Here is a 21441-nt window from a genome sequence, read left to right as displayed (position 1 = left end):
CCAGCTCCTAAGTAAGAGATCCTAAAAAAAGTCTGAAGTTGAGAGCCTACTACATGTTTCCTGTTACCCAAGTGAATTATCTCTCTTCACTATTAAGCTGAGAGAAAAATATTATTGTGTTTTCTTTTTTGATAAACGAAGTTGGTGATATTGCAGATGCGTTTATTAATTTTTGTATATGCATGTATTTAATAATTTTATTCCTGTCTTGGTGTAATGAATTCAAGAAAAATGGACAATGTAATTGTTTAATTTCTTTAATTTCCAGTAAGACCAAGCACTTGTCTGGCAGCTAAAATTAGCTTGTAGTTTTGACTGACTCATTTTTACATGTAATCTCACTGTGTTTAGACTGAACCAGAGGGTAGGAGTTGTTCTTCAAACCCAAACATCTAAAGCTTCTTAAGATAGTAATAAAATAATCCAAAATTGAAATCTGTATATCAGCAAAGCTAAAATTATTCCCTTTCAGGAGGAAGCTCAAGCAAATGCAGAAAGCTACAAGTAAAAATGGCCTAATGGAGGTTCTAAGTGGCTGTAACAAAGTGGAAGTTTTCCTCATATCAGTTACATGTCTGGTTTCAGCCCCGAAGATGGAAAAATAAACAAATCTTGTAATTGAAGAACTTAAAGTATATAAATATTGCTGATGACATCTCAGAGACAACTGAAACTGGTAATACAGGGGAGGAAGACCCATATACTCATTCACCTCCATGAATAAGAAAGTTTCCAGTAGTAACAAGAAAGATAAACAGCACCAAAAGAGTGGATAGCACAGATAAATAGTTTACAAGAGCAGTTACCGAAGACTTCTTACAAGCATTTATTTTCTGGACCTGTTTCAGAGCATTTCCATGAGAGCAGTGCAGGATTTTATATGCATCAACTAATTGTACCCAACAAATTCCCAGAGCCAAGCTATAAACTGGAGTTTAACACATTATTTGTCTGCAAAACTTATGGCAGGGTTGGAAAAAACTTGTTTCCTTCAAAAACGCTTTGCATTCAGTTCAGGTAATGTAAAAAAAAAAAAGAAATGCAAATAGCTGAATATTATTACAGATACACTGTAAAATACTTTGTACATCCCCATAGGCATCTAAGTCTGTAAAGCAATCTAAGGCTGTAAAGCAAACTGACATCTAACACATGCAGTTATTAAAAAAAACAAACAACTCTCACCGGTAATCATAACAATTTAGAAAGGATAAACTTTTACTATTTCTTAGTTTAGTAATACAACTTTTAACTTCTAGTGAAGGGACTCACCTCAGCCTTCACTATTCTATCCACAATGGTCTCCAGTGTTTCCAGCATACTACACTTTACAACACCTTCAAAATACTGAGAGCGGTGCTGTAGGGCTTGTGTCACCGTGATATCTAGGTTATTATACGTTTTTTCAGCAGCAAGATTCTGGAAAAAAACAAACCCAAGGCCCATCAGGCACCTCAGCACTTAGTAATAAAGTACTCAGTAAAGTAAATATTTTGGCGTCAAGTAGATACACATTTCTAAAGTAAATTGAGTCTCTTCCAAGTCATATATTACACAAAGCAGATGCTTTTTGGCTTCTGTTTCTGGGAACTGTCAAGCATGCAATTATGGTAAACAACGTATGACAGACTGGATTAATTGATAAAACTGTTTGGCGATAGCCATTAGGCCAATGAAAACCTCCTTACTGTGCTATCTGGTCTTTGGCTTGGTGTGACTCACCCTGCTTTTGCCACGAGTAGAAAATGTAAAGGTGAATTTTTTTAGATTTTAGACTGCACAGAATATACAGGGGGTTTTTGTTGCTTATTCTTCACAGGACAGGGGAAGATACCAACTGCTCTGAACACCACCCATGGCGTAGATCTTAGTGACTGAGATCTAAGAGAGCAAATTAATTCTTCACCTTTCTAATTTACGGGCTCAAACTCCCTCTCCTGGACTCAGCTGGCACTGTCACTCGATGACAATTTGTGTGCCTGGGTGTATTTTAATAAGTACTATAAGAATAATATAAATGAAAACCCATCACCACCACTAAAAGTAAGAGGTTAAAAGAACCTGAAAGCTGACATTCTCAATTCTCATTTTAAGAACAGGACCATGCCTGCAGTGAGAGAACTCTGTCCAGACCTGCAAAAGCTTTCTGTGTAGGTGAGACCATAGTGGTATTTTGCTACCGTTGGCACACCCTGGCCTACTGATTTTGCTACTGAGGCACTGGAGGAAGAACAAAGAGAGACCTTTAAAATGAAAACAGTGGACCAAGCAATAAAATTGAATTAATTTTTGGCTAGAATATACTGTGATTGGTCAAATTTCTTGATTGAATTACACTGAGCGTGACAAGACAGGTTTGAGATGCCCATGAAGATAAAAGCAGTTTTGGTTAACTCATTTAACTCATTTAACTCAGTCCTAATGAAGGACATTGGGAAAACTTAAAAAGCCTCTGCAAACTGAAGTTACCCTACATACAATAACTAGTATAATATAAAGCTATTTTGTAGCGTGGGGGTTTTTTTCCTGATCCCTAAACACATTTCTTCCAAAGAAATGATCCAACATATCTAAAAATCCTATTAATTTTTGTTGCCTCATCACTTAAAATGAGAAAAGAAGTGAAAAACATAAGGAACCCTCTTACTTTTGGTGTCTTTCTGAAAAAGAATGGGAAATAAAGGAAACATGTCCTGTCTCAAAGTCTAACACAGTTACAAAATAAACTGAAACGCTGAACCCACCAACTGTGAAATTTCATTGTCTTTGATATGTCAGATTGTCCTCTCTACAGCTACTGCCTATTTCCTGACCAGCTTTTATGGCAGAACAGGATCTTACACAGCAGAGAATCCCAAAGAACAAAGACAAATGCCAAGAAATGATAGGCAAGAGCAGCAACACCACGAAGTTTTCAGTATTAAGAGCACCATTTGCAGCCAGAGATATTTATAAGCTTAAAGCATTTCCATTTGGGACTATTGTCCATATTCCTGAAGGCATTCTAGGCAACGTTTCAGATATCTGGATTCTTCATTAGCTCAGCTGGTTGGTGGAATAAGCAACCTGGGCACTGAAACCCCTAAAAAATAACGTAGCTGTCAGATGCTGCAATTACAAGGCAGGTGCATACAGATGGGAGGGGACAGGGGTAAAAAAGAAATAAACATATTTTTCAAGTTTCTGAAAGCCATGAGAATAGAAGAGCTCTTGCTCTCCAAGGTTGGCAAACCATGGCATGAATCTGACTGTGCTGCTGCAGTACTGAGGGAAAGCCAGAAACAGAGTCCTGGATTAGATCTAAACCAGAAGGAATACAGATGCAATGTTCTGGAGTCAGAGACCCACAAAGGAGTGGGCCAAGTAGCTTTTAGCTCACTGAGAAAGTCAAGCTGTGCAAAGTGCTCAAACTGCACAGAGAAATCTGCATTCTCTTTGAAAACAGACTGTGGAATGGCAGCAGCTGGAAAAAGAAAATCCTTGCTCAAAAATAGAAACAAACACAAAAAGAACAGAACAGTTGTAAGGGACCTACAACGACCCCCTGGTCCAATGGCCTGATACTTCAGGGAGGATCAAAAGCTGAAGCATATTATTAAGTCCCAAGGCCTCTTAGACATTAACAGGAACTGGGGCATTGACCACCTCCTAGCAAACCTCTCCCAGTGTTCAACCACCCTCTTGGTAAAGAAATGCTTCCTAATGGCCAACCTAAACCTCCCCTGGTGCAGCTCTGAACCATTCCCACATGTCCTGTCACCAGATATCAGGGAAAAGAGATGAGCACCTCACTCTCCACCCTCCTCCCTCAGGAAGCCACAAGAGCAATGAGGTTGTTGCCCCTCAGCTCCTTTTATCCCCACTAGACAAACCCAGAGTCCCCAGACATTCCTTGTAGGACACTCCTTCCAGCCCTTTCTCCAGCTTTGATTCCCCTCTATGGATTACGCCCTCTTTTTGTAAGAGTACAGCCAGATCTAATTTTGGGTAACATCCAGAACAGTCGATGCTTGTCTGCAAATAGTATCACTAAGAATAACTTAAATAAAAAGTGGGAATTAAAAAAATGCTGTGCAGAGTGAACTGAATCTGTTTCATTCAGTTTGTTAATTACAGCCTAAGGAACAAAATAACCAAAACTGTCGTATTAACAAATTCACTTGCAATTGCTTACTGCATATAAAATATTTAATAGAATTTAAGAGATATACTTACTATTACATCAAATTTGGAATAAATATCTACAACTTTTCCTAAAGAATAAAAGAAAACCAAAAGTTAACAAAGTGCTTAAAATGCAAAATCAGTTTTCTTCCTTCCTGCTTTCATTTGTTACATTATAATTACACAGAAAAAGACTGGAAAAAAAACCCCCAACAAACAATCTACCAAATGATGAGGTTCTTCCAAGACTATCAACCTACATCTTGCATAAATATTTCTTTATATTCCCATTCTTCCCCCATGCATTTTTGATTACTTTTTTTTTACTCTTTCTTGCCTTCTCCCCCCACCCCAACACCAGCCCAGGGTTCAGCACGATTTATTTTACCCCACTTGTGCACAGGAGACCCAGCACACACCTGACTCATCCACAACAGGTAACGCCGATATCCTTCTGTCTACAAATATATTCAAGGCTTTAATGATAGGAGTGTCTGGATGTATGAAGGCAATGTTGTGATAAGTTCCTATCCCAAGTTCATCCAGATTCTTCTTCATAAAGGCAGGCTTTGGCATCTCTGACATCTAGGAAAGTCAGAAGGAATGTGTTTACAGTGTAGTTGTCTGTGTTCACTCATCCATCTGCAGACTCCAAGTGATGGTTACAGATCACTGCAGGAACCTGCTACCAGATTAATGTAAAGCTCAAACAAGCTCTGACCTCAGAGTTTCTGTTCAAAGCAGCTCTAAATTAAGAGTATGTAACTAAGTTTTTTGCTTATTTTTTCTGGTAATAACCCATTGCTAAAAGCTGTAGATCCTAAGCTGTGGCATTCCCACTAAAATTGGAGAGAGGAGGCAGCACAAGACTAAGCTGAATGTTTATTCTGAACTCTCCTCGCTGTGTTTGGCCTCTTGTTCATTCCTGTGACTAACACTACTACAGGGAGTAATGACAATCTCATCTCTGGGAGACAGTTAAATCTTCTTTTCATGTAAACAAGGTTCTGAAGCTGAGAAGATGTTCCAGAAGGGACAGCAAGTTACTCCAATAGACAAGTCCTTGGTGTTCAGGTTTCATTAAAGGGTTAAAACAAAGTAAAGATAAAGTACAGGTCCTGCATCAGTCTTTAATTTCTCTAATTTCTCTGTTATCAAGAAAAGATATGCATGGACACAATGAATATAGAAGTTTATCAAGAAGTTTCTGCACCAGGACTTAAATTACTTAATTATATTAGATGTCTACTGGGGGAGAATCAATTAAGTACAGCATAGCTCAAAATACTTACAAAAAGCTGGAGGAACTTGAGGATTCTTTTATGGGTAAGTATATAAAGTGCATTTCCACTGACTGGATCTATAACTGGCAATCTGTGGATTTTGTTTTTGATCAACGAATATACAGCATCAAAAAGGCTGAGGAGAAAAACATTTTATTTTTTTTAATGATTTCTAGCTGACAATGAGCAATGCCAAGTGATATATATATATATACACATTTTTATATATTTATAAATATATATATTTTTAATATAAATATAAACCTATGTGTAAATATATAAAAATGTAAATGTAATGGAAATATATATTTACAAATGTATAAATATTATAGATTATAAATATATGTTTACAAACCCCCCATGAAGCCCATGTGGTGAGTAATTATTTGCATTATCTATAATGTTACAGAAAACAGAAGTTAAGGGATTTCAAATTAACTTTTGCAGCTGGTAAAAAACATCAATAACAACATGCTCATGGACATCTAAAACCAATAAGAAAATGTGATGGAAATTGATTTTTTGCGGTATAAAGTATAGTGGAAAGACTTCTTCACATGTGCAAACTGTTTTTGCAGCGAGTGCTGTGCCCACAGTATCCCAGCACTCAGAATGGGTATTTTTGAGACAAACAGTGAAAAACAGAGAGGTCTTGTAATTAATGCACCTCAATCTTTTATAAATGTCTTACTGCATCTTCTTCATTGCAAGACTTCTCTTGCTGCACCTTGGACTGAAAACAATTGTACTATTTTGCTGTCTTAACAATATTCTTTGCAACCAGCTACCTTTCAAACTACATCCTCTGCTACTTAACTGAATGACTTATTTGTGACTTAATGGTAATTCTGCTGAAGATACAGCACATCATTACCTCTGAGATAATCAGTAGACTAGTCCAGAAACTGAAAGCAAGAACCAGAACTTCACCCTCCACTTCAGGGATTAAGTAGCACTCAAGACATAACTGATCAACCAAAGCTCTCTCTCAAGTTACATTTAGTAAATAAGGCATAATGATAGTTTAAAAAGTATTTCTTTCAACTTTCATCAAGAAGAAAAGGAAAGTCATTTATATTTTAAGAAACACAACCTTGCAGTAGAGCAGAACAAACCACAAAGATATTGTCTTTCCTTTAGTTGAGGAAAGTTACTTGCCTTGAAAAGTACTTTTAAGTCTTCAATTCCTGTGATTGCTGAGAACAAGACAGCTGAAAGGCTCTCTACAATTTTTGATTTTTCTGAAATAAACAGGACTTACAGGGTAGCTTAAGTGTCATCATATTGCCTTTTTTGCATGTTTTGGGGCAATTAATTTTGACCCATGTTTAGTTCATTTACCAGAAGTTATGCCAAAAAAAGGTAAAAGTTCAATTAAAAATTCACTTCTTTGGATAATCAAAAAAGTCCTCACTCACAATAAAAAAAAGCTCTCACATCTCCTTGATTATATTAAAAGACAGTCCTTCATTACTGTACTCTAGTTTACAATCTATATTGTTTCTTATTATGTAAAGAAGCTCAAATTCAGTGCTGAGATGGAGGTAATGTATTTCAAGTGAAGCAGACTGAACAGTGAAATCCTACCTTGCATCTGGGGAAATGTTCACTAAAGGTTTAAATGTCTCTTGTAAATAAAGCTCTGGGGACAGAAAATGAATAGACTGTTACCACTTCACACAAAACCATTCCATTTTATGAAAGCATTTTATGAACTCATTCGTACGAAATTAAGTGGAGGACAAACAGCAATATGCACAGTTATCTTAGTTATTCTACCACTTATGCACATTCCCCTATATTGAAATTAAAAAGACAAATTTTAAAAGCAGCACTAAGCTGAACACCACCAGGGGTCACTGCAATTGCAGCAAACAATCCTTTCCTCGGTCGGTTCTGTGAGGCTCTGCTGCACAGGGTACCTCCATGAATTATTTCATGTCAGACAGTCTATTTTTTAACATAAAGCTGCCTCCCTGCATTCAGCACTTGTGTTCACACCCATACATTGCATGAATTTCTAGTTGCAGCTCCCTCAGGCAGAGCTTCCTGCTCACCCATCAGTTCACTCCACCTATCCTGTCTCAGGTACATTCCCATTCCAGTATCCCACACATGCTGCCTTACTCCAGGTTGTTTTTCTTTCTTAAAGAGCAAGTTGGTGCTAACCAAGAACAAGGGACAAAGTATTATACAGCCCAGATCACCAGTTCATGTGCTATTTCAGATAGAAAAGTAAGCAGCAGGAGCCAAAACAGAAGCATTTACTATTTCTGCTTTCACTAAAAGGTATGTGGAGAGAGACAAGCTAAGTCTATGATTAATTGAAAATTCACTATGCTGAAATAGTGGAAATAGTAAATTATCAAGTAAATTATCAAGTAGTAAATATTCTCACCCCTCCAGGTTTCTATCTTGTGCTCCTCCAATTCATAAATCTGAACCTACAATGAGGAGATGGAAGTTTAGCTTGAATTTTAAATCCACATTAACATTATAAACATCCGAACAATTTTCTTTTATTTCACTGCTTATAATAGAACAGAGTGAGAACAGTCCAAAACAACAATAACAAGAAGAAAGGGTGCAACCCTGCTCAGTGCACAGCACCATCCAGGACCTATCATTCTGGGGGACAGAAAGACCTTATGCCAGCCAAGGTTTGTAGTCCAGGTCTCTTTTGGACTCAAAGGCATCCCCTCAGTAATTTATCTCACCTTAAAACAGTTATCCAGAGTAAACCCTCTGGTGATTCCTCACACACCCACACCAGCAAAAAGCTTGCCCTGATCACCTGCTTAATGTTAACAGATTAATTTTACTTAATTACTTACAAGTAAGAGCACTTCTTTATGGAGGAACTACCTGGATGTTCCTCATCAATCAATTGAGGGTATTACCTATTACATGAATAACAATGTGCTTCACACTGTATGTGTTGTGATGCATTTAGCAAGAATGATTAAAATATTTAAATAATTATATTTTCAGCATAATTTCACCTATTAAGACTAGAACATTCCCTGATGGAACATTAATTTATTTATTTTTCTTACAGAAGGCTGCATCGATCACTTAAGTCAAATATTGTCTCTTCTCAGCTATTCCTCCTTCCTGCTGCCATTTTAAGCAGAACACATGGAATAGAATGTTAAACAATATAAATGAGTGACAACAGTCAGACCTTAGGTAAAGTTACATGGAAAAATCAGTAGTGTTGAGGTTGAGTGTCACTGCAATATAGAAACCATTTTTAAGAAGTTACCAGTTACCACTTTTTATTTGCTTCTCCTTCCACCCTTTGTAAATCCCCAGGGAGAAAAAAAGAATTTTTTAACAAGAAAAAAGGACAGTGCAACACACTGTTGGCATCTGACAAGAATTTCACTATAAATTTTAAAAATTAACATGAGCTTTGAGAAGGCAAATGTATCAGATGTCTGCTTCATCCAACTGTTCTTGATTTTTTTAGCTAGTAAAACATCGTACATATGTTCTAATTGGTAGGGGGGGAATTGTGATTTGACAGGAACAAGAAAGGGATGTAAATGTTTGTATGAACATGCAAGCTAGAGAATTTCATCAACTGACTGCCAATGGGAATTTTAAATTACAGTTAATTGAAGCCAACAGATCTCCAACTGATTGTGCAATTCAGCCACATAACTAAAATATTTGCATATATTTTAACTAGTTTAACTTGTTTATTCCACACCATCACTCCAGGAACAGTAATTTTTTAAGGCATCCAAGCCTCTGCGAGCAGCATCCTGCTTAACTCCACACGCTCCTTTTGGAATAGCTCCATCATAGTTGTGAGACAAAGATGATTTTATCAACATGTGAACCACACATAGCTATACACTTGATTTTTAAATATAATAAACTTTTACATGTAATGTCAAGATATCCTCCCCAAGTGGATTTGCTTGATATTTGCCATTTTTCAAGAGCTCTGGTTACTCTTGAAGTATGTGCTTTGAAACAACCTGAACACAAATAAATACAGTGATTACTAATCAGGTATTGTCCCTCACACTTTTTATATCACATCTAGTTTCTAGTAAGTGTGCTAAGCCAGGTCCTTCATCCCAATTCATCCCTAATGAATCCCAATTCATTAGTTGCAACACTAAGAGGAGCCTTTCATTCAAAGGGAAGGCTCATTAAGGCAAACACCACGTAAAACATCATAAGAGGTGGCACTCAGTAAGGGAATCCCTCATATTTATACAAGTGTAACTGAAGCAGACAGGTTATGTTACCTGCCCAAGCTCAGGATGCTCCTGGCTAAAGCTGGGAGCTGAACTCAGGTATCCAGACATCATTCTGTAACCTTGCACACACAGACATCTTTTCTCTCAAAAAACCCCCAAAACCACAGTGAGCATTCCCCCACTATATCTAAACTTTCAAAGACTTAAATAATAATGAGAATCATCATAAATCTTTCAGTTTGATATTTCAGTCTCTGTACTGTATGGTAAATGACCAAATTATAGCTTAACATCATACTTACCATTGGAGACTTATAGTATCTATGTAGTATGTTAATGAAATCTGTAATTGTTAACATTCCTGTAACAAGTAATACATAAAAAAAAGGTATTTAGATAGATATTTAACATACAGAACTTTCAGCTATTTTCTCTATTTATACTCACAACATATAATTTAATAAACATTAAATCCATGTAACATTCTATTTGTATTGGAATACTTAACAGTAGAATTCCAAAACTATGTCTGTCCACTTTCACACTGACACATTATTTCAGAATCAAAACACATGCCTGAGTTAATATTCAAAATTATAACCCATGTGCTTCTCCTCACTTCCAATCTGACTCAAAAAAACCCCTTGAATTCAGACAACATCCATCTCCAAAAGAGTAAAAAGAAAAGAGGGGGGTTAGAACATCTTTAAAGGCTGGAGAACTATCCTTGCCTTTCATTTTCTTTTTGAAGACACACTCTCATTATGTACTTGCCAAATCAGGCAGAGTCTTAGACTCAAATGAAGGAACAGTATAATCCATTTTTATTAAATATTACCTATTAAAGAAGTTCAGTCATTTCCATGGTAATCCTCAATGTCTGTATTGAAATGTGACTTAAAAAATATAGTACACCCATAGTATATGTATTTCAAGCATCAACACCAAACTAGGTAATATAATACTGATGATTAGTTTAGTTACTTTAAAATATTAATCTTTTTTGAGCTTTCAACTTCTAGATTTGAGAAGATGCTCCACTGTTTACTACTCTTACATCTAAACTGAAGAAACTAAGAAATGGGGAAGGGAAAAATTAATTTGGAGGTCAGCTTTAAATCACTAGAGCTTAGTTACAGATAGAATATGAAATGAAATTAAATATGGCAGACACAGCACTCCTATGGTGTATTGCAGGAAACTACTGCCTCTCCTCACTTGGATTTAAAATATTTTAATAAATGCTTTATTAAGCATCTACCATTCACTTCCAAGAATCCTCACCCTACATTCCAGGTCACAAGAAGTACATATAATACTATTTGTAATTGCCACTGTGACCCCATTTTCTAACTGCAACAGAGATCTAGTTTTGGCAGACTATTGTTGTGGCAATTAATGACACAATTTTTAAGAAAAGCAATACATGGATCTAATGCTTTTCTCCCAGTATGGGACATACCTGTAACATTCAATATTAGTTCTGGTATTTAAAGATTCCTCAGTGCAGCTTATTGAGCACATACAGGAATAGGCTTGTACAGCACCCATATCATGATACTGCAAAATGAAATATTCTCTTTATAGTTATAATTTTCTAATTTCCTTTTTGTGACCATCACCTTTATTTTTAAATACACAGTGAAGTGCACATATTAGAGATGAAATTTCAGAAGGTTGAGACCTAAAAGAACCATCATGATTCTCAAAGCACAGCAACACTATGAAAGCTGGCAATATTTCACTCCTCAGGAGGAAAAAGAAACCCTCTTTGCCATTGCCTCTCCAGGATGTTGGATGATGGCCAGCCCCAGAATACCTTCAGCAACAATAAAGCACCTTGAAAATTCAAGTAATTCTGAATAATGTCAGAACTACTTACCTACAAAACTCTGTTTTTTACTCTCCCACAGTGGAGCTGCTCTCACACCATTTGCCACCAAGGCAAAAAAGGCTTTCTTTACCTGTAAAAAAAACCAAAGAACAACTGAACAAATCTTTGCCTTGTCTTTGCCAGACACCAGCAGAAGGGTTTCCCCTTTCACTAGGAAAAAAAAAAGGCGGCATAAGCAGGTACCTGGTATTCAAAACAGAACATAAACCACACAGGGCAAACAAAAGCCTTAAGCCTTTTACTTTCAAAATGGTAAAAAAGCTAGAAAAAAGCTTAGCAAAACCAGATCTGTATTTCTTTTATTACAGGAACATTCGAGATGAAAGTCTCCGATATCTCCACAGAGAGTGGCTTTAGTTTAACACCTGAAGACTGTGCTACACTCCAGTCAGTGTTCACTACAGCAAGTTGTCAAAAAAAAATGAGACTGAAACAATGTCCCCTCCAGCTCTCAGAGTCTTGGTTTTTACAAATTAAAAGGAATTGCCTGATTATTTTAAATACGACTGAAAGTTAAAAGGATTAGCTGGCTTGTTTTGCTGCTCAAGAAATCAACCAAGTAATTTCATTTCTTAATGAATTAACTCTCCTTAATTTCTGAATCAGAAGTTACAAGGTTGTGGTGCTCTTCTGAAAAGAAAAACTTCCCTGTCAACACTGGTTCTCTGAAGCATGAAGAACTCAGGCTTTAGTGCAACTCAAATTCCTGATCTCTTGGTGATATGTTCAAGCATAATATTCTTCCTGTCCTGCCTACACCCCTAAATAGTCTTCCTAGGGAAAACACAATGAAGAATTGATGGTTCTTGTCCAGGTCTTAACCTGGCACAAAACTAGGACATAATCAATCTATTTTTCTATATCCATGGAATTGGTCCTCAGTCCAAATAACACAGAAGTAGCAATTGCAATTGCTTAACAGACCATGATTACATAGTGGTATTTTAAGTGTTGGCTTTGTGCCAAGGGGCTCCTCTCCACAACAGATTAAGGAATAAAGGGGCTTTCACAGTCAATGGAATCAGCATCCAAAAAAGTAGGGGCAAACAAAAAACATAGGTAACAATCCATATTTCTTGCTACCTCTACACAGCCCAACTGCTCTCTCTGACCATGAGAAGCAAATCCACCCTCCAAACATCAGCAGATGACAGCTCTCAAAGCTGCCTCCTGAATTCAGAGATGCCTCTGCCACATCAACAATGAACAAGAATAACAATCTGCTTAACAACCACCACCCCTAAACTGCATTGAAACTGAAGAAGCCATGGGGGGGAAAAACAACAACAACAAAAAAACAGAACCAGAAGTAAGACTAAGATACACACCACAGTGTTCACCTAGAAAATGGTTAAACAGAAAGGTCCCAGAGGTGTTCAGCCACCTTGATGACACAAGGAGGAGTTGGGCTAAACAAACACGACAAAATTCACCACGGGAGCAAACTAACTCATGAGGGAGACTGAAACCACACAGGAACCCTCCAGGCAGATACATGAAGTGTTCCCACACAACAGCATCACACTTAGAGTTCCTGCAGCAAAAACTCGCTGCAGTGAGCTATTTGGGGAGCAGATATGAGGCAGAAGTGAGCTCACACAGACTAACTCCACCTCAGGGCAAGTTCTAACCACTCTTCATCAAAAAAGGGGAAAGTGCACTCACACTGCCTGACACTGTGAGCCCTCAGCTCCGATGTCTCTCCACAACAGCCATCACACGAGGTAACAGCCATTGTCAGCTCATGTCCCAAGTCTTTCACAAGAGCAAGATGTTCAAGCTGTATCAGAGCAAGAAGGGAACAGCTAATCCATTAAAGCCAGGGGGGGAAATAACTTTCTTCCAGATAGTAATCATGCACCACAACTCCTCAAGCAAGTTTACAAACTCTAATTGATAACCTGGAAAAGAAGCATGCCTGTGGCAGAAAAGACGTGGAAAGCCAACTACAGGACTCCAGGCAGTCTCCAAATTCCTGCTGCTACTTCTTTCCCAGACACAGTAGCAGCAAAGAACACCACCCAGCACCACGTTCTGATGGGAAAGACAGTAAGGTTGAGGTATTATTTTAGATTCAGAAATGATACTTCAAGAGAGACAACTCTAAAGACATACTATGCAACATGCTGAGCTTGTAGACAAATTCAGAAGGGAAAAAAGAAAAAGATTCTTCAAAGGATCACTTCTGATCCTGCTTGATTTATCTGCAAGTTATTTGTCTCCAAGAATCTCAAGTATCTTCAGTTAGGTGCCATCTTGTCTAGCTTTAATAGGCATATTTTGGAAAAGCTGCTGAACAGATACAGCTACTGAGACAGCTCAGACTTAAATCTTGCCTAAAAGACAGTGAGTTTAGCTTAGACATTACGATGTTAAACATCTGATGTAATAAATCACCAAAATTTAGTAAAGAAATATTTTAACTCATCCCCCTGGGCTGTCCTCCTAGATCACAGCTCAAGTGACATTCCTACTGTTTTATAGTAGCAAGTGTTACACAGTTATCTTTTAAATAAAGTAAAAATGCCATCAGTTCTTAATGTTAATACTTGTCTTTTATTTAAGTAAGGTAATTACAAAGCAAAATCCCAACTTAATTCCTATTTACTAAAACTGCTTGCAAGCACCAACGCACACTCATCCACTCACACTTTCCTTTAGTTTCTGTGGTTGACCAGTTTCAGTTGCCCAAAGGACTGCTTGGTGGCCAGACAAAGCACTGGGGTGTGGAGCTGGGCTTCTGTCCAGCACATTTAGATGTTTCATGCAGAAAATACCCACAAGAACCTTCCATTCTGTTGATATATAGTTATTAGCCTTTGAAGATCTCTACCATGTCCCATCTTTGGACCTCCAACAGTGCAGTTAAGTCTCAACCCCACCAGTGTTGCTGTTTCTCTGATCTGGAGTGTTGGACTGGCCTGACCTTCACAAAACCATTGTTCCTCTGCCAGAGCCCATAGATTGTTGCTGCTCAACACCACGCACAAACATTCTTTGAACAAAGCATTTTTGTTCTTATTAACCATGCAGTGGTCCTAATACACACAATGAACCACTAAAAATGGGATTTATCTGCCCAAATTTAGGGGTTGTTCTGTCATGTATACTGACCTTGCACATTCAGTCAGCTGGGGGAAACAGTAATTTCTGAGGCACAACTCACCAGCCTTTAACAGAGGTTAAGTTGCATCCCACGGATGCCACTTCCCCCCCTCACTAAGATGTCCAGACATTTAGATGAAGAATCCCACTCTGTGTGACTGTTTTCTCCAAGATTTTGCCCCTTAGGTAGAAGAGCCACATTACAGCTAAGGAACAAAGCAACCAAAATCTTACATGTATCACAGATCACCTCAACAATAGGTGTTATTACACCCAAGTGAGTAAAACAGGAAAAAGCTCTTTTTACCACAAGAACTCATTAAACTGACTGTGAATGTGCTGAATAAAAGAACAGACTAATTTAGGTTAGACATGACTTCTGGAGGTCATTCTGTACACCATTCAAACATTTCCACTGCAGGTCTTAAGGAGCACAAAGCCTCCTCCAATATAGCAGTCATTACCAAGAAAGCAGGAGTTAGACCCAGACATGGGAAGTCCTGTTTTTCAGGTAGTAGAATATTTGGAAAATCTTGTCTCTTATGGTTAGTGAGCTCCTAAACAAGCTTGATTACTGGGCAGTGAAACCAGAAACAGTGGTAGAAGATTTCACCAGACTATAGAATAAGTTTTTCCTCACTGACAGGAAATACTGAAAGGGACGCTCCTCGTTATGACCAGTAATCCTACAAGCCCTTGCAGAAATGCTCTCTCCAGTAAACACCTCTGAATGAGGGAAGCATCTGAAAGTAAAACTGAAGATGAGCTTACTTACAAAAATTCAGCCTATGTACATAGGCATTTTGTTTTACTTAACACTGTGTTATGAAAACTGTAACTCCACCTGCAAGTGACCAGTGGCTTAAATTTATCTTCCAGGACTGTCCCATAAGGTCAGGAGGGTGAACTGCTGCTGTTGTTAAGAACTGGTTTCATCTGCCTTGCAATAAGATTCTTGTTCTTGACAAGATGATGGAAGAAAAGAGCTGTAACAGCTCCTGGTGCTAAAGGGTCGGTGCTGAGTAGAGTCCTACTGAGCTGAAAGACACACAGTTGACCACTGGCTCAAGACAAAGTTAACTTGAAAGAGCCTGGAGGGAGCAGAAGCAGGAAACAGTTATGGAACATCTTCAGATATGGTAGCACCAAGCAAGAGGATGCAGCAAATACTGTCCAGTAGCATGGACAGTGTTAAAAGATCTGCCAGAACTTCTGTGGTGGGGCTGCTGCCAAAGGGCAGGATGATAAACGTGTCTCTTGCCTTATCTTTCACTGTATAAGCCAACACCAGGCATTTGCCTGAAAAGCCCCATATATGACCCCAGGAAATATCTATTTTATCAGATCAGAATAGGAAGGAAGAAGTTCCTTCTAATTTTTGGCACAGAGCTCCCATAAAAGCAGTATCAGACCCACGTGACCCCTGATGCTTTTATCATCTGATTCCTAATGGGTGAATCCTCAAGGGTGATTTAAAACATTCATCATCATTTTCGCTGGATAAATCGACAAATTCCCAGTCTTGTTTCATGATTATTTTTAAGGACTAGAAAACTAGAGGCAATGCACACCTCCAAAAATACACATGTGGACCAGAGTATCAAACCCAAATCTTTCAGGCAGTCACTGAGAAACAACAATCCTTCCCAGCACATCAAAGTACAGAGTTTGATATGTAGTTGAAAGGAATTTGCAAGAGGCATCCAGCTTAGCAAACTGGATAGGAGCAGCTGAAGAAGTATAGGAAAAGGTTAAACTCCTACACCCATATACTCACAGGCTCTAAGTACCAAAAAGCAAGGCATGGAATGGCTTCTCAAGGGCTTCCCCTTGTAAAGGTGAGAAAGTTTTCCACTTTCAAAGGAGAACAATATCTTCACAATATGAGCAAATATGGCAAAATCACTCTAGAATACAGTCTTTGTTCTCACTGTTGGAGTACGAAGATGCAAGAAAGAGTTACCCTGAGACTTTCCTCTCAGAGGCCAAACACTCTCGTTTCAATAGTTCTTACCAAGTAAGAAGACAAAGAGAAGTATAACTGGTCCTTGTTGTAGCAGGAAAACCATCAGGCCTCTGCTGCAACTTCTGTACTGCAAAAAAACTGGGCAACCCACACTTCACTCCCTCAGTCTAAATGTGTTTATGAGCCAACTGACTCCCAAATGCTTTTGATGTGAAAAAATGAGGAATGAGGCAACCCTTTCTAGCCCAACATAAACAGGACTGTGTTTCTTTAAGCAGCGTGGTAAGTTCTCTTGACTGCCCAAATGTTGGCAGATCTCCAAGAGAGGAAAAATAAAAAACTACTGCATATGAGGGAGAGGTAAACCTGATGGTCCAGCTGCATAAGACAGGTTTATAACACGTTTCCCTGCTATTCCCTCACATCACCAGGATTTTAGGCAGTGCTTCTTCTGTATCAGGCTGAAAGGCACATCCCATAATCCTTGGGTTTATGTACTTGTTTGACAATGCAGCCAGCAAAGAGGTAAAACAAGGTAACCAACTACCTGAGTCACATTAACACGGTGTCAAAGAGGGTGCAAGCCCACTCTGAGGTGCAGCAAATTGTAATCTTTTCTTCACTGAAAAATACTCTTCAACAACGACTGGAGGTGCTCACATGGTCTTTTCTTCCCCCCCTCTTATTCACTCTCAGCTTATCCTGGGAGTTTTTGGATCCCATGTGATGCAATACAGACCACTGGAGAAGGCCAACCACCCACTGTCACCCAAACAGAGGCTGTGATACAGTATTTGGGAACACAGAAAAAACACAATACTAAGCTGAAAATACAACTTTGCCACTGAAAGTCTTCGTGGAAAGCCCTCCTCTCCCATGCTGTCAGCAGTCACCATCAAAGGACTTATTTCTGTGAAGCTGGAATTAAGGACTCCTGCATTTCCCCCCCAAGATCCCACAACCATCACCCTGATAAAGCAGTAAATACATCATGCATTTTTGCTTCACGCCCCAATGCAATGACATTTAAACACCTTCAGTTGAGAAGGTTCTTCCCAAATGCAAGACCTGAAGCAAAGAAATTTCAGGGAGGTGGACTGATTTTGCAGAGGATCTCCACATCAGCTTTCCAAATGGTGAGGAGGAAACTGAGAAACACTTCTAACTTGTAATCTAGGGATGATACCTAGTGTCAGGAAATAGTTCATGTTCTTGCATGAATTGCTCCTTTCTTTTTAGAGGATTATTAATTGCTTTGTCCTTTATGTTTCCCAAAAAATGGCTGGCAACATTGGGAAGCATATTAAACATTAACTTGCAATTTCTTTTTCTTTTTTTTTTTCCTTTAAATACAATTGTAATGCCCAATCCAGACATCTTTTTAAATTACAGAGAACTACAGTCTCTGTAAAGGAGCTATTTTAACTAGTTAAAAACGTCTTTTATAGTGCATATATATAGTTCAGTGTTTTTACAAACTGACTCGTCTGGAGAGACTAAACCAGTATGGAGACTACAACCAACCATCTCATCATGATGGCATTCAAATTAATTTTCCAATTATTTTCTTCCTTGGTCTATGAATTTGGTAGAAGCATTTCCTCCTCAAAGGGCTATGCTGTTAAAAAAAAAAGGCTACTTAAGGACTTACTAAAGACTTTTGCCTTGAGGGAGGGCTGAGCAGGTCTTGAAGAGAAGAATTTCTTCCTTTACCTTATTACACCCTCAAGTAGATTAGAGAAAAATTGGACAAACCTTTTATTAACTGAGAGGCTACACGTTTGCTTTAGCATCTGAAAAACCCCAAGCAGTAAACATTCACAAGCAGCTCCTCTAGCTCAGGCTGAATTTTGGAAAGCTTACGTGAAACCAGATCAAAATCCATTTCTCTTTCACAGGTGATGGCAAAAGGGAACACTCCTGGTAGATGATGCACTTTTAATGGTCATAGCTTATTAAATTTAAGATCTGATGGTGTAATGCCCTTCAGGTCCAAGCCAAATCCCAGAAAAAACAGGTAGTGTCTTATCCTCAAGTGAAAGTACACAGGCACATGTTCTAGATTTCTCCCCAGAGAGCAGGTGCCATGTCCACAAGCAGAACTCCTCCCTGTGCATGTGAAAAGGTCCCAATCCAGCTGAAGACACCAAACCAAGACCTGAACTGATGCTCTGTGTCAATATGTCCATCCTGTAGCTTTCTGCTGTTAGATTTCACACCACTATGGGCTATGAGGTGACATCAGGTAAGTCTGGTGGGCAGAGCCAGTGGGACCAGTTGCATGGGGAAGTGGACAGAAATTCTTTCACAGATGAAGATCTTACCAAAAAAAGTGGTGATAGGGCAGGGAAGGCAGGAAGAATGATACATGACTCTCACTCAGCCAAGCACAAACATCTTCCCTAAACCTTGTGTAGAAATTCCTGCTTAATTGACACATATTGTCTTCCTCCAAGATACAGGAATGAATGCTTCCTTTTGGTTTTGAGAGCTGCAGGAATTAAACTCCTGTGCTTGTTGTGTACAAGCAACAGGAGCAGCTCTGAAAAAAAACACAGCAATCTCACCATATTCTGGTGCTGATCCCAGCCTGATCTCAATGAAGGGAGCTTTCATGTGGCTGCTCAATTGCCTCAGCCCACATGCTGGTTAGAAGCTAAATTAGATGATTCTCTTACAGTTCTGTGGGATGGGTAAGCAAGGAGGGGTATTCACACTCTCAGAAATGCAGACAGTAGCAGCTTCATCAGGGAAAAACCTCAAAGCCAATTAAGGAACAGACAGTCAATCCTTTTGTAAAGCTGTGAGAACTCTGTTGTGACAGCAGACCTGGAGTCTGCTATGTGTCTCTGGAAGCAAATGATTCTAGAGCATTACTCCTGGAAACCTGATTTATCTCTTAACCTTGGAGAGAGGCAACACCCCAGTCAAGAATGGACTGGAGAGAACCAGAATAATAAATCCATTTACTGAATAGAGTCAGCACATGGGAGAGAAGCACAAATCCTCTTCCACTCTTCTAATGTGGAATCCATTGAATCCTTTGCAGAAATTACAAGGTATATTTACTTTCAGCTTGTTAAACCCCTAAAGAAGTTTCCAGAGCATTGTTCCAAATATTTTTTTTTTAGTTTTGTGGTAGAACAGTATTTGAGCTCTTACTAGCGTGACAGCTACTGACAAAATCCTACAGAGGTGATAACAACACCTGGTCCATTAGCAACTTAGGTAATTTCATTAAACAGAAGGGTTAAATAATCTGACCCTCAAGTCACGCAATTGTCCAAGATTTCTTCAGGATATAAAAGGAAAGAGTCTTTAGTTTTCTGAAAGCTTATTCTGATTACTGTTTGATTTTTATTATTTTATGAAGAAGTCTTGGACAAATACTTCATAAACAGCTGCAAGGTTATGGTGAGTAAAAGCTACATAAATTGACTTTTAACAAGTAAGAATATCATTTCGTCAAAGGTTAGACTGAGCTTTTCACCCTAAGAGAGCTTATGCAAACTTGACAAGACACAGCCACTACATTCACTATCAGATCATTCCTGGAACTGCAGATTGCTGCTTGATATGAAGCAGGGAAGCCTCTGTCTTACATTTACCTTTTACCTTCCTCTTGAAGGGTTAATTGTTCTGCATTAGAAAACAAGCTAATCCTTCTCATCTTTATGTAGCCTGGGCAAAGCCACAACAAATTAATACATTTCTTTGGAGGTCAGACAGAAATCTGGTCTTAAGAAAGCTTTTAGAGTTAAGCTTTAGAGATTGCTATAAGCTAGGTAAGAGGCATTTTCTTAAAAAATTCAGAGTTCAGGATGTGGGGGGGAAATGCACTGGTCTTTAGAGAAAACAAATATATGCAGCAACAAGGAAAAAAAGTGAAATCACATTAGTAGGTGATGTTAGACAAAAGTAATCTGACTGATAGATGGTAAACAAAGTGCTGTATTTTGTTGACCTTTGAATTTAATACAGGAATTATTTTCCTTCAAAGCATGAATATCAAAGGGTAGTAGTATCAGGTTGCTGTGTCACTGTATGTACCAGATGCAGGTTAAACCCAGCAAACAGAAAGTAAAGGCAGACCTGGATGTATGTCACCTTCTTTCCCCAGATCACTGCCACACTAAATGCAGCAACACTTGTACAGTGCTCAAATGCTGTGCTGAAGACACAAGCTGGTGACCAGTAAATCTGCACTTAGCTCAGTTATTTCCTGGAGCCTATTACAAAGATACCTCAGATCCATTTATTGAATAATTATAATGATGAACAGTAAGTGAACGCTCATTCAGAGAAACCCTTCAGGGGACAATCCCCCTAAGCCCTCCAAGGGGCTGTGAGGAGTTTGTTTTCCTACTATTTTCATCCTGGGAGACATATAAAAGATGAGAAGGTTTAACCACTGAGCTGCACACTGTTGCAACTTGCCCAGTTTCCCCACCATCCACAGAGTAAAATTTCCAAACTTCACAGGATAGCTCACAACCTCTAATTGTCTCTTGACTCCCTTCCTGGTCAGATCAGACTTTGTAAAGTTTCTTTAATGTGTGTCAAGCAAAGATAGCATCTTCTCTGGGAAAAGCCAAAGGCTGAAGCTTGTCACAAACAAGGAGCACTCGTGGGTCACAGGCAGGGAAAAGCCACAGCACTGAAGCGAAGTATGATATGATTCTATAAATATTTATGAGGAGAAAATATAAATGAATAAACTGAAAGGGTGAAAGAACAGTCCACTGTCAGTCTAAATCAAGAGAACTGTGCCAGCCAGCACTTTCTGCCACTTCCCAGGATTCAGCACGGGGT

At 38.6% G+C, this 21441-nt stretch overlaps 1 protein-coding gene across 1 annotated transcript in view; it reads right to left on the bottom strand.

The window, feature by feature from the left end:
- PRKAG2 (protein kinase AMP-activated non-catalytic subunit gamma 2) overlaps nt 1-21441 on the bottom strand; it is a 210094-nt gene that overhangs the window by 4819 nt on the left and 183834 nt on the right. The window contains exons 8-15 of the mRNA XM_025894537.2: nt 11547-11628; nt 9967-10025; nt 7846-7891; nt 7035-7089; nt 5457-5583; nt 4584-4749; nt 4216-4253; nt 1273-1419 (exon numbers count right to left, since the gene is read on the bottom strand). Coding sequence (XP_025750322.1) covers nt 1273-1419; nt 4216-4253; nt 4584-4749; nt 5457-5583; nt 7035-7089; nt 7846-7891; nt 9967-10025; nt 11547-11628 — 720 coding nt within the window. The remainder of the gene's footprint in view (nt 1-1272; nt 1420-4215; nt 4254-4583; nt 4750-5456; nt 5584-7034; nt 7090-7845; nt 7892-9966; nt 10026-11546; nt 11629-21441) is intronic.

The sequence above is a fragment of the Manacus vitellinus genome, unplaced genomic scaffold (assembly GCF_001715985.3).
Source record: "Manacus vitellinus isolate BGI_N305 unplaced genomic scaffold, ASM171598v3 scaffold_12_pilon, whole genome shotgun sequence".
Taxonomy (NCBI): domain Eukaryota; kingdom Metazoa; phylum Chordata; class Aves; order Passeriformes; family Pipridae; genus Manacus; species Manacus vitellinus.
This window is presented reverse-complemented; position numbering and strand designations above follow the sequence as displayed.